Source organism: Delphinapterus leucas, chromosome 12, assembly GCF_059928025.1.
Source record: "Delphinapterus leucas isolate spDelLeu-1000000601 "Yukka" chromosome 12, BTC_Dleu_Yukka2, whole genome shotgun sequence".
Classification (NCBI taxonomy): Eukaryota; Metazoa; Chordata; class Mammalia; order Artiodactyla; family Monodontidae; genus Delphinapterus; species Delphinapterus leucas.
In genome coordinates, this window is record NC_143140.1 from 36,073,396 (window position 1) to 36,091,681 (window position 18,286).

General features: G+C 40.0%; 1 protein-coding gene and 1 pseudogene across 1 annotated transcript; both read right to left on the reverse strand.

The window, feature by feature from the left end:
* The window catches only part of LOC149747861 (uncharacterized), a 174,601-nt pseudogene that overhangs the window by 104,090 nt on the left and 52,225 nt on the right, over positions 1-18,286 (reverse strand).
* GPR63 (G protein-coupled receptor 63) lies at positions 10,910-18,039 on the reverse strand. The gene has a single exon (XM_089921875.1). The coding sequence runs from the start codon at positions 16,479-16,481 to the stop codon at positions 15,222-15,224; it is 1,260 nt and encodes a 419-aa protein (XP_089778001.1). The 5' UTR covers positions 16,482-18,039; the 3' UTR covers positions 10,910-15,221.

The following is an 18,286-nucleotide window of genomic DNA, read 5'->3' on the forward strand; positions in this document are numbered from 1 at the left end:
AATGAAAATTATGAATATGCTGATGGAAATGATTTCTGCCTGTGGCCTGCAATCTGAGTTGGCTAAAAATCCAGTGAAATGAAACCAGGGGCTGGAAAAGATGAAATGCTTTGCTGTCAGTTAAGGTCCTTGCCAGAAAAGGCAGGGAAGAGTTATTCCAGGAGACAAAATTGGGATGTGTTCCCACTCAACTACCTGCTGTCACGCACTCTAGGAATGACTGACAACGGGAACAACGGACCTAATGGCAAAGTAGAAGCTGGGATGGAGCCTAGGATCAAGAGGCAAATTACTGGCGACTCATACCACAGCTATTGTTTAATGTTCTCCCTAGGCAGAGACCAGAATGAAAGCCATTTAGTTGAGAGTCAAGCGCATACGCCTATGTCTGAGACTAACGCAACACCAGCTACTGAGGGACTGAAATTCCCATGCCCAGTTTCATCTTTCAAAAGCTACGCCTTGATATGACCTCTGACTTTGGGTTGCTAGCCCATGAAATCCAGGGAATGAAAGGGAGGTGGTGGGTGGGAAGTCTCCTAAGTTGTTAAGGAAGTTGCTTTGCTTGAACTCTAAATCAACTCCTAGGACCCTGAAACTCTACTAGCTCAAAGTAGAATGTGCCATGATGATATGAATAGATAGCTCATTCTCCCCAGTACCCACTAAGATGTAGCCACGGGAAGCAGTGGATGAGAGTATCCCCTAGAAAACAGAATAGGGACCAAACTGTTTACTAAACATTCTGACCCAGTAGGTCTTGTTTGGGGCTCTGTACTTTTAATAAGCTAAATGGGCTTTTCCCACATACACACAAATATTTGGAATATAGTAATTTAGAGGCAAAAGAATAGAGATACAGGCAAGTTAGGGCACTGACCTTCATTGAGGATTTCTCCTATCTGTTCAAATGGTCACATATGCCCATCTTCAGCTCCTGAGGCCCAGGAAGCCCCAGCAGGAGAGCTGCAGATTAAGGCTTAGGTGATCAACAGGAATCTTGGGGAAATCTTGGACCAGCCGAAATATTTTCCCAAGGAAGCTTGCAGCCACAATTCCAGGAGCATAATATGAATCATAATCAAGGAGCTAAAACAGGAATTTATGGCCAAGCATCAGATTCTAAAAGTACAGTGAATTCATAAATGGAAGAATTAAGAAATATGGTCAGAAGGTAGGAGAATCTAATTCATGAGTTTGCACAAATGCTAGGGTCATAGACACATGAGGTTAAGATCCACTTTTACATGTTATGCCTGTGTGGTCATATGGTTGACCTCTAGCACCAGGGGTTCTATGTGATCTACCACCCAGACGTTCATGGGTCATGCACCTTCCCCCAGTGTCCATCCCCCAGTGGGAATCAGTGGTATATACTCACACTTGCACAAATTTGGAGCAGCTCAGCAGCCGAGCCTAGGCACCAGGAACCAGAAAACAGGATTTTCTACAACTACCATTCTATGGGTTTGTGCCCAGTTCACCTCAGTCCCATGAGCACCCAGAATCCACTGGCTTAAGAGAGAAGAGGAGAACAAGCTAGAGGAATAGAAGAGAAAACCCAGCAGTTGCACTTACTAGAGCAGGCTGCACATTTCCCATCACTGAGTAAAGGGCACCTTGAATAGAGGGAGGGTAATATTTACAGAAGTAGCTGGTTTCTCTAGGGTACAACTGTAGACATACCCATTAACTGCACTTTCATACGGCAACAACATGCGTCCTCCACTCACATGGGTTATCTCCAGTCCTCAGCCAATGAGACTGTATGGCTGGCTTACCAGCTGACTTTCTATGCATAGACAACTGATTTTATGGCCCAGACTAATAAATCATGTAAGTATCATGTCAGTAAGTGTCCAGAAAGCATTCCTGAGACATTCAGGTTCTCCTCGTTGTTAAATAAAATGTGTACCAACAACCAGAACTCCTTCCTGTACACAGCAACACATTGCCTGATGTCCCCGTACAGATGACAGATGATGGAGACACTTGCTGTCAGGTTGGATGACCTGCTGTGGCCTGAAACACTGCCAGAAACCCTGCATGGTGCCTCAGGAGGAGTCTGGCTGGTCATGAGTGTGGGATTGTTCATCTATTTGTCTCTCTTCTCGGCCAGGATATCAAGATTTTTACTCACTCTGGCTCACCCATAAATTTCACAGCCTCAGATACAGAGTTCATCAATAGCATAAGGAAATCTAGGTGCTAGACTATGTCAGGGGAAGTCTTTCAAAGGGAAGCTGGGCCTGCATATGGGGTAATTGCCCTGTGTCACTACCAAACAGTGAGGGAAGCCCATGGTCTCAGGTGGTTTCTTCTCTTTGGGATACTCTGGTCAGAAACAAAGAGGTCACTGCTGGCTCTACTGTGGCAGAAAACACCGTTTTCACCAAAACTCATTTCTACTTCATCAGGGGTTGCACAACTAGACCACATTTCTCAGTCTCCATTGCAAGAAGGTGTATCCAATGTGGCCAAATTTTATCCAATGAAATATGGGGGAGAAGTGATGAATGCCACCTCCAGGCTTGGCCCATAAAAATCTCCCAGGTGTCCAGGCATGGTACCTTTATCCAGTCTACTGATTGGATATTGGCACATTGGAATCCACATGCTGAAGATGTAGAGTTTCTATCATCCTGGATTCCTGAATGATTACTTGGAACCAAACCAGGAACATGTAAATTGAATTGTTATATGAAAAAGAAATAAACTATTGTTGTTCAGATACTGATTTGAGGAGTTTGCTGTCAGAAAAGCTAGCATTACTTTATTGAATATACCCACTGATGTTCATGTCACATTTGTCAGGCCAGGATAATAACACCCAGGGTTACGGTTAGACCAGGGGAGATGACTGTCCAGGGTGGCCTGAGGAAGCATAGATAAAGAATTTCAATTGTAGTATAAGAAGGAAGCAAAACCAAATGCTAGGAAAGCAAAGCGTTCCCAAAAGTCAAGGAAGGAAGCCATTCACAACACAGTAAGTAATGGGGATCGAGTGAGGAGGCCTGTGAGCCAGTTGGGTTGCTGGGCATGAAGACAAATAGAGCACATGGTACAGGATTTGGGCAGAGATATGAGGGCAGCAAAGGTCCATTTTCTGTGCAAATCCAGACAACTTCAGCCCTCATCTTTAATAGCCAGCTCTTTATCCATTAGCTTCCTGAAGCCTCTACTCACTGGCCTCATTCCTGCAAACCCCATTTCTCAAGGTTCAATCATTTCCCAAATTCTTTTATTTAACTTTGGTCTGCACCTGCCACACATTGACAGTGTTCTCATGTTCTACTTCCTCACCGTATCCATGCCTTAGATTTCAGTTTTCTCATAAGCTAGTAATTAATGGCTGAGTATATTACTGGGGGTAACTGACCCCTTTCTGGAAGAGAAAGGAACTGCTGTTTTCACTCTCATGTTATTCCTAACCCTTTAATGGCATAAATACTACTTTGTGTCAGCCTGGGATTAAGTTGAAAGCACCCAGATGAGCACCCAGGCTGCAGAAGAGGGTAAACATGCATGAAACCCTGCTTCTGAGACAATCAGGACCTCATGACAAGAGCCACATGCCTCTAGGCATTCCATCATCTCTTGGCCAACCTAACATTCCCGAGGAAGGAGGTATTCAGATCTGGGTTAAAAGTCTGAGTAGGAACTTCACCAAAGTTCCCTACTTTGGGAACTTTGCTACCAAAATCTTGCCTGCCTTTCTAGTGGTCACCGTGTCTGAATCTCTTCCCAGGAAGAACCGCAACACAAAGAATCATTCTTTGTTTACTGTTTGGATTATTTAGATCTCAAAAGAGCTCTGCTGGTGCTGGCCTCCAGGAGCTGTGCGCCTTCCTGGCCTGATTGGATTTCTGCCCTATATTAAGAAGTTCTCTTAGGAAATTCTCTGAGGATATAAGGGTCAATAATGCTTCATAAGGATCTTTGGTTTTCTGTGCTTCTTGTCTGCAAATAAGAAGCACATGACTTCAGGCCATAATAAGGATATTCACCTTGTGGGGTGGCATCTATGTAAATTATCAGCACACAGGAGTTCTTAGCCTTAGCAATGCTGAACCTAGTATATACCAAAATGAGGATGTGAGGAATGTAGACAGATCACCAGAGCTTAGGGCTAGGAGATCATAGAAGAGTTGAGGAAAAGCTGAGGGCAGGACGAGAGGCCACAGGATAAATCATGAAGTCCAAGCTAGGTTGAGTGGGACAATCCGGTTCTAAAGGAAAAGTCTTCATAAGTGAAGGAGAAATAAGGTGAAGGAAACAAGAATGCATAGGCAAAAGGTTGGATAGATAGTACTACAACATGAAAAAAACACCTAAGTTTTGGTGTTCACATAGACGTGGGGTTGAATTCTTGTATCTCCACTTTGTAAGTCCTGTCGCTTCTTAAAATTCATCTAACTACTTAAAACCTTGAAGGATTTGTAAAGCAGAATGATAATATCTACCTGCTAGAATTATTATAAGAATTAGAGATTACGTATTTATGTAGATATAGTACTTGCATCATTCAGCAGGCATCAAATAAACGACGGACGTCTCTAATATGATTACTTGGTTGTGGACTTTCTATAGGCTTTAAACAGCAATCAGTCTTAGCCAGGAGCCAATGACTGAAATCATTCTTTATAACACTGACCTAGCTTTGGCCAACAATGGATCTTTATTTAATACTTAAGTCTTTTAGTATTTATTCATTGAACAGAGAAGTGAACTCCTTTTATATATTATAAAAGGCTGAGCTAGCTGCCAAAAACACAGTACTACCCATACACATACCATAATGTTACCTGTTTTTATGTGGTTATGTATCTTTGTTTTAAACTGCCAGTATTTTAAAGATATGTTACTAAATATAAGTTTTCTTCATTTCTACACAACACTGTACTGATCTGGCTGCCTTTTTTGTTTCCCAAATTATCTTTTTTATTGAATCAACCCTTTGTTCTGGCACCATGTTAATATACCTTTTGGTCTATTTATACATGTCACATCTTGGATTGACTTTTTATTCCTAGTTTCTTCCTGGCAAAGACAATGAGCACAGTGAGCATACTTAATAAATGTTACATAATAACACCTATTAAATGTTCCTTTAAAATCTCAAGCAGCTTTTTATCTTTAGCTTCTACTTTGAGATAATTATATACTTCCCCAAAGCTATTTATAGCACCCATCAGGAAGAACAGCTGAAAAAAAAATGTGTTCCCAGTCCTGCCAAAACTATGGTGAAAGTGCTTTAAACTCCAAATTTCTGTTGCAAGTGTTGAAATGGCATTCAACACATGGATGTCTAATTCTAGCAATTGAAAACTTTTCCCGACCAAAATTTCCCTGATGGAGGTGGTTATTGAATACATCTTGTCCATATCACCATCACCAGTCATTTACCAACAAACTGAGATTACACAAAACAGTTACAAAACACACCTTTTACTTCTGTTATCCGTCCATCTGTATCTGCTCCTCAGCTGCACCAGGAGTCACGTCCTCCTCTACCCCAGCATATTTAGTCAAGACCACAAGATGTAGTCACAGACCAGCCTCATAAACAAGAGGAACATGCCACGACTTGCACATTATAGGGTCAAAAAACTGTATACATATGTGCACTACTCTCAGGGTTGCCAGGTTTAACAAATAAAAATTTAGCATCTCATCCCACTACTGGCATATATCCTGAGAAAACCATAGTTCAAAAAGAGACATGCACCCCAATGTTCACTGCAGCACTATTTACAATAGCCAGGACATGGAAGCAACCTAAGTGTCCACTGACAGATGAATGGATAAAGAAGATGTGGCACATATATACAATGGAATATTACTCAGCCATAAAAAGAAACGAAACTGAGTTATTTGTAGTGAGGTGGATGGACCTAGAGTCTGTCCTACAGAGTGAAGTAAGTCAAAAAGAGAAAAATATCGTATGCTAACACATATATACAGAATCTAAAAAAAATGGTTCTGATGAATCTAGGGGCAGGACAGGAATAAAGACGCAGACGTAGAGAATAGACTTGAGGACACGGGGAGGGGGAAGGGTAAGCTGGGATGAAGTGAGAGAGTGGCATGGACATATACACACTACCAAATGTAAAAGAGATAGCTAGAGGGAAGCAGCCGCATAGCACAGGGAGATCAGCTCAGTGCTTTGTGACCACCTAGAGGGGTGGGATGGGGAGGGTGGGAGGGAGACGCAACAGGGAGGGGATATGGGGATATATGTATACATATAGCTGACTCACTTTGTTATACAGCCGAAACTAACACAACATTGTAAAGCAATTATACTCCAATAAAGACGTTGAAAAAAAAAATTTAGCAGTTCTGTCCACTCCACACACTTGTCTCCTAAACTGGCCTAAACTCAGTGTCAGAAAACCTTCTGATTACTTTCTCCTCTAAGTCAAGGAAGCAGGTTTATATAGTGGTGAGGTTACTGGACTTGGAGACTGAAGCCCTGTGTGCTGATCTTAGCACTTGCTACTTGGTTTGGGTAAGTCCATTATGATTTTAACCATCAACATTCTATTATCAAAAGGTCCATTTCCAGACTTTTGAGAATCGCCCTTCTCTGTGAGCCACCATGCTAGGTGCTGGAGAAATAATAAACAAGCACAGGGCCCTGCCCTCAGGGAGTTTAGTGCCTAGTGGAAGAGAAAGATGAGAACTCCAGGGGGAAAGGTAGGGCTAGAAATCAAGACTGAGCTGATTTTTTTTTTTTTGGTTGTCATCACATCTCTGTCAGATTACATTTCTCTATTTCTCTATTTTTCCTTCAATGTGCATCTTATTTTACTGTAAATGTTTTCACGAGAAGCCTTTTGCCCTGGAGAGAGATCTAACAGAACCTGTTACTTGGCAATAGTAGCCTTCACACAGATTAACATAAAATACTGTGATGTCTTGCAATCCAAGTTAATCACCGCATTTAAGACTACAAATACCTTTGGGTAAGTCATACAAGAAGACTCCATCTTTCTTCCTGTCAGAGGGAAATGTCTTCCGTGCCATTTGCAGTTACTTTGCTCATTAGATAAATCCTGGAAGAGGCGGTGAGAGCACAGTGAAATTCCCTAGGTACTAACAGTTTCCCAAGGAGTCCCCAGCACCCCTGAAGAAAAAGTTCTTCCAGTGTTAAGTCCAGAAAAGCAAAAGTGATAGCGATAGCAATAGTTACCAGAGAAGTTTGGGGTGTGTAGACCCAGCTTATGCCCCCTCAGAGATTATGTCCGAAATGAGAATAAACTGCTTGCCCGCGCACTGGGAAGCACTTGCTCCTGGCCTCCTCACATTGACCTGGCTGTGTGCCTTTCTCCACAAGCTCAGCTGTTTTCAGTGGTAAATCTTGAGTGATGAAATAAAAAAAACTGTTTTCTTAAAAATGTAAACATTCGGGCTTCCCTGGTGGCGCAGTGGTTGAGAGTCCGCCTGCCGATGCAGGGTACGAGGATTCGTGCCCCGGTCCGGGAAGATCCCACGTGCTGCGGAGCGGCTGGGCCCGTGAGCCATGGCCGCTGAGCCTGCGCGTTCGGAGCCTGTGCTCGGCAACGGAAGAGGCCGCAACAGTGAGAGGCCCGCGTACCGCAAAAAAAAAAAAAAAAAAAAAGTAAACATTCTATTTTTCTTCTTTCTACTAATAAAAATGTATCTATTTGATTAAGAGCCTTTCCAGGATCATTTATCTGACCTTTGTTTACTTGGTTACTGGTTTTTTCCAAAGCTCGCAAGCTCACTTACCAGCCCTTCTCTCTGTGACAGTAAAATCCCACTGACTCGCAGTGTTTAAGAGCTCTAAAGCTGAGAGATGTCCAGCTGGGTTTGAATCCTGGTTCTGCCTCCTAACTGCTGCAAGAATTTGGGAAAGTCATTTAATTATTTAAACCTGTTTCCTCATCTGCTTATTAGGGAATACAGCTGACCCTTGAACAGGGGGTTTGGGATCTCCACCCTCCAGGAGGTGGGAAATCCTTGTAGAACTTACAGTCGGCCCTCCGGCTCCTCTGGCAAGAATCCAACCAACCACGGATCCTGTAGTTTCACAGTATTTACTATTACAAAATTTCAAATGTAAGTGTACCCGAACAGATGATCAATAAGATAAATTATACAATTAAATTTTTTTCATCATTTGCAAAAATGCATGACAAACTACGGTAACAAAGTTTTTTGGTTTTTTTTTTTTTGTACAAATGATGCAATCAACTAAGGAATTCTAATTACTATACCAATCATGAGTTTACAGGCATGTTAAAACCCTGCCATTTTATGTCAGGCTGAAGGAGTCCTGGTCGGCAGCACAGCAGGAGTGTCAAAGCTGGCAGGAGGACCCCAGGGCCCCTGACTTTATCACCTCCACCTTCTCTTCCAAAGTCTTGGCTACTACAGATAAAACCCGTAGTACTTCAGACAAATCGGTACATAATCGAACCCCAAATGTGCATCAGGGTGAAACTTTCCAAAAGGGGTTGTGAGATCTATGCAATCTAAGAAACTGTCTGGGTATCTAAGCATTCCCAAAATTTCTGCCACAGTCAGCAAGTTTTTGAAAGTTCTGTGACATTAGAATCCAAGTGGGCTTTGGTGTACCCAAGGCTCCCTGGGGCCCAGACAGCTTGACAGTCTCAATTCTGATTTAGCCAAATCTACTTAATGACTTAAAATCAAGAACAAACTAACCTAGGTTTTGTGTTAATATCCACAACTTTACGTATAGGTTTTTCTGTTATGATTATTTACCTAATGCATAGAGAGGAATCATCATCTAGTATGATGCTTAGTAAGTTGGTCTCACTAGAAACTCAGTTCTGAAGAGGGAAGAGATATGGGAACATATGTATATGTATAACTGATTCACTTTGTTATAAAGCAGAAACTAACACACCATTGTAAAGCAATTATACTCCAATAAAGACGTTAAAAAGAAACTCAGTTCTGTTATCGGGGAATAACAGGGGAATGTGGTCTAGAAAACTCTGAACTGTGGCATTAGGCCTAGATTTGAATCTAAGCTATTACCTGAAAAAGTTACTTAATCTCTTGGGAGCATAGTTTTCCTCAGTTGGAAAAAGGAGAAAATACTGTGGATTAAAATAGATAAAGGGTATTTTGACTACAATAAGTGGACAAAAAATAGCACCCGTCATCATCATTATTATTATTATTTACTATTAGCATATTTTTATGCTGAGAGTTAATACTGTTTTAATTATGCTTTCAAATTTCTTAGAAGAAAGGCATCATCCTTGGCAAGTATCACAAATAAAATTTACGTAGGAAGAAAGTTAATTTACATAATCATCTAATCAGTTGATTATTACTTCCTTTTGAGAACTTTCACAATAGCTACAGTGAAATCCAGAGATAAATATTGTGCCTTGTGATTATGTGAATTTGAATATAATGCAGTCAGAATATGTTTCCCATCCTCTTCAACAAACTTATCTTGGTCATTATATTAATCTCAACACTGAGATTTATGCGACTTAGTTTTTTATACTACCACTACAGCATCATAGAAGGATTTTATTATATTTTATTTTTTAAATTTATATTTTATTAATTATCATTTTTAAAAATTTTCTTGCCACATCATGCAACATGTAGGATCTTAGTTCCCCAACCGAGGATCGAACCTGGGCCCTCCAGCAGTGGAAGCTCAGAGTGTTAACCACTGGACTGCCAGGGAAGTCCCAATTTTATTATATTTTACATTTGGATGTCATCACTGTGACCGTCTTTGGATGTGTCCCTTTCGCCAGGCTACAGTCCCTAGTTACTCCATCAAACACTAATCTAGGTGTTGCTGTGAAGGTATTTCATAGATGTGATTAAAGTCTACAGTCAGTCCACATTAACTAAGAGATTATCCTAGATAATCTGAGTGGGTCTGATTCAACCAGTTGAAAGGTCAAAAGCAGGACTGAAGCTTTTCTGAGGAAAAAGAAATTCCACCTGTGGACAGCAAGCTTCAGTTTGTGCCTGTGATTCCCAGCCTGTCCTGCGAGACAGCCTGTCCTCTGGCCTTTAGATCTGCCCAGCCAGCCCCACAATCATGTAAGCCAATTCTTGCAATAAATCTCTTAATAAATATCTTCTACTAGTTCTGCTTCCCTGGGTTAAATGCTGAGATAGCCATGAAATTTTTGTTTCTTTTTGCATTAAATCTAATTGACTGCACCTTGACATAGAAGGTAGAAACTTCTCCTAAAGGTTCTCTTTATTATGAATAAGTTGAGTGGGGTTCATTATTTTCATGATAGATGTGAAAATTCTTTTAATTCAACAGGTTCCTCTATTTTGCTATTTCTTTCTCACCTTTCCATTTCAGAAAGAACTATCAGATGTATAATAGATTCAATAACAACCTTCCTTTGTAAATCAACCTTTTATAATTTAAAAATAAATATATTTAGCTATTGCATATAAGTGAAAAAGAAGAGAAAATAAAACCCTCATGTCTAATTGGCAAAAAAGTTGAAACTCATATAAATGATATTTCCTTAAGATTTAAAAGTAGGTTTTAGAAAGGCCTTAGATTTTAGAAAAGGAAGTGCAATAAGAAATCATTTCATCAAAATAGAAGCAAACATTGTCACTGCTTTGCCAGTGACAATCTAATTTCAAATGACTTAGCAGGAAAATTTTTATAACTCTCCTAGACAGAATGTCTTAAAACTGTCTCTTAATACTGATAGTCTTTTGCCAAGTTTCATTTCATCCTTAATTACTCTGAGAATTTCTAAAACTAGAATACACATACAGGCTTTAAAAGCTAATTTGAAAATAAAAACCCAAAGGAAGCAGGATTTGAAACTAAACCCAGATTTTAATTTAACAGAAAGTATTATTCATGACAATTTTTTCTAAGATAAATGAAGCAGTCCTTTTAAAAAAACTTCACTTTTAGAAATGTTAAACATTTATTCATTTTCTTATTGGGAGCTCTTTTCCTGGTTGTAATAAGAATATGCACAAATAATCATACATTTTGATTTTGAATATTGCAACACAAAATTCAAAGTGGTTTTTTCATATAGGTTAGGTACTATTGTAAAATAAATTAATTTAAATTACAAAGGACTAGTACCAATATATATCTAAGAACTGTATTACCATTTACTTGTAATAACAAACATGTGCTTTGACGTTTTCATTTATTATAAAAATCGAGTTTTCAATGAAGACTATGGTTGTGAAAATAAATTTGAATTAAACAGTCCTTTAAACATAAACTAAAAATCATGGAAGAGTAAAATGTCAAGCAAGTGAACATTTTTCCTGTGATATATACATAAATATTGTCATGTAAACAAAAGCAAAGATCAAGATTAAGTTAAATATCCTTGTCAGCAACAGAAATACATAGAGTAAAATGGTTATTTTATGTTCTTCATGCTTCCATTGAACACAGCTGGCATAAGCACAGCAATAGGAACTGGATGAATCTTTGCATTCCCCTCATACGCTTTAGGAGGATACATACAATAAAGATACCTCTCTATGAGAAAAGAAAATATTAGAGGAATCAGACTCCTGAAAATCATGACTTTCAAATATTAAGTCACCTTTTTTGCTCTTCTGTGAAACTACATGGTTTATCAGAATTTTGCCAGTTGAAAGACGGTAAAGCTGACACTGGCGTGATCCAGCACTAACACGAGTGGCAGCAAATTAGGCACAATGATACATAGGCTTTCCTCTCAATGCGGATTATCCATGCGCTAGGAGATAATGGCTTCCAACACAAAACAAACATTTTTTGGATAAAACAGACAATATTTAAGTGGATATATTTTCCACAGGAGTGTTTCTTTGAAGTATGTCCCAGAGACCACTTGAATCAGCATCAGGCCAAATACTCAACAAAATAAAAGTGTGCATTTGTGGGCCCAATCTCAGACCCTCTGGGGGACCTGGGGATCTGTACTGTTAACAAGCCCCCCGGGAATACTTAGACACAAATTCATATGAAAGTTTGAATGTCACTCTTGCAGACTATTGGGATTTCTTTTGACTCTTTCTTTGACCACAAATATTTCATTATCTCTTTCCTCTTCTTACTTATTCGCCAGAAGGAAAAACAAAACCAAAAACATTTCTGATTTTGTCAGCCAGTGGTGATAACTAGTAGTGGTATTTTTTTTCCCTCAGACAAATATAGAAGAATAGGCAACATACGATACTGCACCTAAATTTTTCAAAGGTACACCACAGTACTTTTTTTTTTAAAGCTTTCAAAATGTATACATGATAAAAACGTTCAAAATGGTTTGTAAACTGTCATCTGATCAAGACGATCCAGTGTAAAGAGAACTGCTATTCAGTGTGGTTGCTGAATTCTCACAAAGGCCCCTCACGGTTGTCTTTCACAAACACTGAGCCTCTTAGCAGGCACCCCAGAGCTCTCACCAAACGATGCACTGCCTACCAGGCAGCACTAAAGTACCTAAGGATTGCTCATAAAAATAGGACAAAGAAAACAAAAGCTCAGTTTCAGCTCCAACCACAAAAGGAGTCTCAAGACCTACTGCCAATATGTAAGATGAATACAGATCATGCTGACTTTCCTCAGAGAAAGTCTAATTTCAAATATACTTATTAATATCTGCCTGAAATCTAGTTTATATTGAAAGTGGAAAGCATGATACACTTCAATGTGCTACTAATATCTACTACAGTGTTTATGTTCTATAAGATCCCTATGGATAAAAGCAATTTTGCCTGTGAATAATGTAAATTAGAAACCAAAGAGGTAGGCGAGTATCATCAGAAGATGATCTCAAAACAACATGTTGAATAACATGCTTGAATCCCAAAAGAGAAGTTAGCTGGAAAATGAGTTCCAATACCATGACAGCTGCCTCAAGAGCAGGGTTTCCCAGGTCTTTCATGATGACATCCACCTTCCAAAGTCCTGATTCCTGATATGGTGCCATATGCTCTTCAGATATTCAATTTTAAGAAACATCTAATGAAGTAAAATGTAAAAAAATAATACTGGAGACAAAAGAGTGAAGTTGATATCAGCTGGGCTCTTTAAAAATCTCTACTCTCGGGCTCCCTGGTGGCGCAGTGGTTGAGAGTCCGCCTGCCGATGCAGGGGACGCGGGTTCGTGCCCCGGTCTGGGAAGATCCCACATGCCGCGGAGTGGCTGGGGCCGTGAGCCATGGCCGCTGAGCCTGCGCGTCCGGAGCCTGTGCTCCACAACGGGAGAGGCCACAACAGTGAGAGGCCCGCGTACCCCCAAAAAAAAAAAAAAAAAAAAAAATCTCTACTCTCACATTAGAGTTGGACAAGACCTTGAAGATTCATCTAGTCCAACTCTCTGGTTGTACAACTGAAGAAAAGTGGCTAATTTCCCACTGGTCACAAAGCACTATAATTCTGAAAACATGCTATAAATCCAAAAAGTGTTCAAGGTTAACTTGCCTATTTATAAAGCCCATGATGTAGCCAAGAGGCTACACTTTCAGCACTTATGGCCATAGTCTGAAGCTCCATCCCTGGGGGATGTTTTATAACGTGTTCCCATGACTAGAGAGAGAAGGGCACCAAAGGCCCTGGTTGCACCTGGGGTGGGGGAGAGGCAGAACATCATCAAGAGAAAAATAATTCGAAACCCCAGACCTGCCTTAATGAAAACTTGCTCTAGGCTCAGACCAGGGCTTATCTTCACCTCTTTACAGGAAACACACCTCTGAGCACATTCACATTCTTCAATAGCCAGCTCTGCTCTGGGCAAGCACTGGGGCAACAATGCTGTTCTGTCCAGAACATTGAGAAACACATCTGGACAACTGGTAACATCTAAACCCACAGGGCAAAGACCTATATACAGCTGTATTTAACTTCTCAGTAATTGTCACTTGTTTTGCAAACCAAAAAATTGCCTTATTTCCTTATACCCTTACTTACCTAAGATTTTTAGTTCCGCTCTAAAAAGGTAGTTATAAATGATTTTATTTTTTCTTTTCTATTTTCCAGACTTTCTGTAATGGTTTCACATTTCTTTTGGTAATACAAAAAATGAAGCTATTTTTAAAAAGAAGGTTTTAGTCTAAAAGAAAATGAAAGGATACACATAGTTCCCTCTTGACTCTGAAACGTCCAAACCTGAACCTGAACGAGGTGTCCGTGTGGTACAGTAGAAATGCAGTCTCAGGACTCGGACAGAGTTTTGGATCCCAGCTCTACCACTAACCTTGGGCAGGGTGTTAGTCTCTCTGAGACTTGCCTTCTTCATCTGCAAAAAGGAAGAAATAATACTTCCCTCACAGGATGCTGTGAGGATAAAATGATGCACAGGGCCTGGCACATGGCAGACGTCTAGTAAATGGTGCCCTTCTCCCCACTGGACTCAGAGAATCCTTGGGTAAAAGGAATCGCCACAGCCCGCACCAGCCACAGCCTCACTGCATCCCATTTAAATTCGCAAGGGTGCTCTATCTCAACTCTGCCCTACCGCTCTAAAGAATCACTATTGTGCTTAGAAAAAGTTCTTCATTTTTATGTTCCCTCCTTTAAAACTGTACATACAGACAAAACATTTTAAAAAAACTATCTTCCTAAAAATAATACAATGTTTCCTAAAGCACAACATGTCATGTATAAAAACAATTCTGAAAAACATGACTGAATTAGTTTGTACATTGTTTCTTAAAGTGCACCAAAGTAAATATTCATGACCTTTAGAATGTCACTAACCCCCTTGGGTTATTTTTTTAAATAAAACTAAATATTTATCTACTGAGATGTATGTGGCTTTTGGCTCCAATGTGATGGCAAAAAGCAGCAGTGTCTTCCAGAAAAAAATAATTGATAAACTCGACAAAGCATCTTAGCAGCATACAGAATACCTACAATTCACTGTAACTGCAGGCTCAATAAAGCACAATCCTGATTCCTACTAGAAAAACAAAATCAATCAAAGGAACAGAAAACCATCTCCCCACCCTAAATCAAGGATTTCTCTTGAACCCTGGAGGTAACACGTGTGATCACTTCCCTATTGTGTATCCTTGGTAACAGACTTATAACTAATCACCATTCTTTCTTCACACTGCACACACACACACACACACACACACACACACACACACCCTATGAAAAACAATATAGTTTAAGTGGAGAAGCCACGAGAAAAAAATTCGAAGTCAGATAAAGAACAACCATCACCCAAAACGTCAGGCAGTTCCAATATTCACACCACAGTCCGATGTTCCCCACACACGTAGACAGCACTGGGGCGTATCCGTCGCCTTGTGTGGCCAGGGAGCTGCGGCAAAAACTTGAGGGACTTAGGCATCATGTCCAGGCAGGCGTCATGGAATTTCTTAATCCTCCAGTAGTAAATCAGTGGGTTCAATGCAGACTTGAGGTAGCAGAGCCAGAGTAGCCAGGTGCTAATCTCAAAAAAGTTGTGTTGATAGTAAAAGTGCTTGCTGAATGTTGCCACAAGGCTGTAAGTGGTGAATGGGGCCCAGCAGAAAATGAAGACAGCAAAGAGAATCAAAATGGTTGTGAAGGCACGTGTTTTAAAGCCCATGTCAATGCTCATCTGGAAGGGTCTCTGTAGACTCATGAGACCCAGTTTGCTGGCCTGGCTGAGGCATATACCTTCAGGGTAGCTATGGATCCTCAAGGCATTGTGCCGAAGGGTATTGAGTATGCCCATAAACGAATACAGTATCACCAGGAAGGGTAGGAAGAAAGAAATGAGAGAAATCAAAATCACATAAGCCTGGTAACCTGGATTGGTTGTGTACCCAAACACACACTGTGGGGCTCGGGAAGGTATCTGCAGGTCAGGGTTTCCTACTGCCAAAGGAAAAGCTACACAAAAAGAAGTTGCCCAAGAAACTGCAATGAGAACCTTAGCCCTATATGGATTCAGCTTATCCTGCCTCTGGACTATAATAAGAAACCTATCGATGCTAATGATGAGCAGGATGGCTACTCCCTCTATCACAAACAACCAGAAAAACATGGCAGATACCCTACAGAAGAATTTCCCAAAAATCCATCTGGTGGTAAGAATGGTGACCAAGGCAAAGGGCATGTTCAGAACTGCAAGCAACATGTCTGCAAAAGCCAGGCTGGCCAGGAGGATGTTAATGGCGGAGCGCATGGCAGCTTTTTGGTAAACCATGAGGCACACAACCAAGTTCCCAAGAAAAGACACAAACAGAATAAATATCATTATAGCAGAAAGGATGATCTGGAGAGGCAAGTTTAGGCTCTTTAAAACTGCTGGTGTTGGGGGCACAGCTGTACTATTCAGTGTCAAGGAACTCATCCCGGTGGGAGCCATGGTTTCAAAACTGTATCTAAGCAGCGAACCAATGTCGGGATGCTGGAATGGTGGAGGGACTGTAATGTTCATGTTGGTGTTTTCATAAACTACGAATGTTGTGTTGGATGCCCCAGTATGGGACGCAGTCAACACTGCAGAGAATACCATGGTTTCAGCAGGATGGAAGGCGCCGGCAGAGATGTAGGTGTTCTTCAAGTATTTCAACACAGAGCAGCGGTATCATGTTTCACTGATGGGCTTGGAAACACACTCTGGAAAACGCACAAAGACTTCCATCTTCCATAGCAGTCCTTTTGCCTGAAAACAAGCCCAAAACACAAAAAAATGAATGGGAATGAGTTTTGTAAATAACATTTGACTTCTTACTTTTCATCATGAAGGACCAGTTTTCTGCTTTTTTTAACCCTTTAAAAATATTTAAGTCTCTAGCCTAGTCATCACTAAAGTACTGTTGTTCTGTTGTTTCATTTTTAGTCAACTACGATGGAAATTTCATGACATTCATGTATAAAGTGAAAGTGAAAAGAATGAAAATGTATTACTGCCTTAAAGGCAAAAATTATAACTTTACAGTTAATTTTTCTTTTAAATTTCCAGGAGCAGTATAGCCTTTCCACAGTCACTATTAATACAGATTTTATTAATAATGGTTCTCCTGAGAGTATTCTTGATAGCTCTTTGGTACAGGTTCATATTCCATTTTTACATTAGCACAAAACTAGGTGGCAAAGAACCTTGAAATCAGTATCCTATTTAACACATGATAATCAGACACTTTTGCTTTCACAAGTAGGCACTAGGTTATTTCCAATGAAGGGTCTGCAACAGTTTCCTGGCTTTCTATTTTATTTGTGTTTCTTCCCAGAAATCCCACCACATAACTACTGGAGAAGTTATTCAAGAAGAGAAGAAAACTTATCTGTAAAATGTCTTGGTCATATTTTTAAGACTTCCTTTCTTTTCTAAAGCTCTCTTTGCTTCTCCTATTCTCTCTTCTTTCCCATGCACCCAATTCCACCCTTTATTTTCTGATACAAATACTTCTATCTTCTCAATTTCTTCTCCCTAAGCCTTGTATGTCAGCAACTTGATAGATGTCAACCAAGAAATAAAGATGATCACTAGGAAAATATTCAGGCATGAATAATGTATTCTAGAAAACATTTCGTTTTCTTGCTCCAAAAAGTTTATCACCTTTCTCTTATCCTAACCCCCAACTTCTTAATTTCTGTGACCCTGGAGTTTTCTGTAAAGGACTTCCTTTATCTACTATCTTCCTAACCCACTTCTGTTATGTAGGTTCTTACTTCTTTACTGGAGAGGTAGCTTTAATCTCTTTAATTAGAAATAACTCTCTTTGGATTTCTGGGTAGATTCCTTTAATAAATCCCTAAGATTGAGGGGGGTGGTGCACAGTAGTTTAAGACAATGCTGTAATTTTCTCATTATCTGAATTTACAATTACTCATTGATCTTAGGGGTAAATGCTAAAAGTTCATTTATTCATTTCCTATAGTATTGAGGGTAGAAGCATCCCATTTACGAGACCCAAGATCCAGCACGGTAGCCAAATCATGGGCTCTCTACTATACTCGTATCTCTCTACAATCCCCAATTTGTGGTCCAGGGCTAACCTTATGAAGAAGGAGAATATTCTTGTTTGTTCAAAATATTAACTGTACTATTAAATATTAACTCTTACAGTTCAAAATATTTGTTTGTTCAAAATATTAACTGTACTATTAAATATTAACTCTTACAAATATTATCTGTAACACTTTCACTGTTATAGCTTAATTTCTTTGTCTCTACTATATGTTACCCATCCTCACATGTTGACTTTGGAATGCAAAACATACCTGGATAAGATGCCCCACTAATCCAGTGACTCCCAAACTTTATTAACCACAAAGGGCCAATGGAAAAAGAGGCAGTGGTAGCTTTACACCATA

Excerpts from the sequence above, each read along its gene's own strand:
- GPR63 (XM_089921875.1), bottom strand. The coding sequence starts at position 16,481 with ATGGTATTCTCTGCAGTGTTGACTGCGTCCCATACTGGGGCATCCAAC.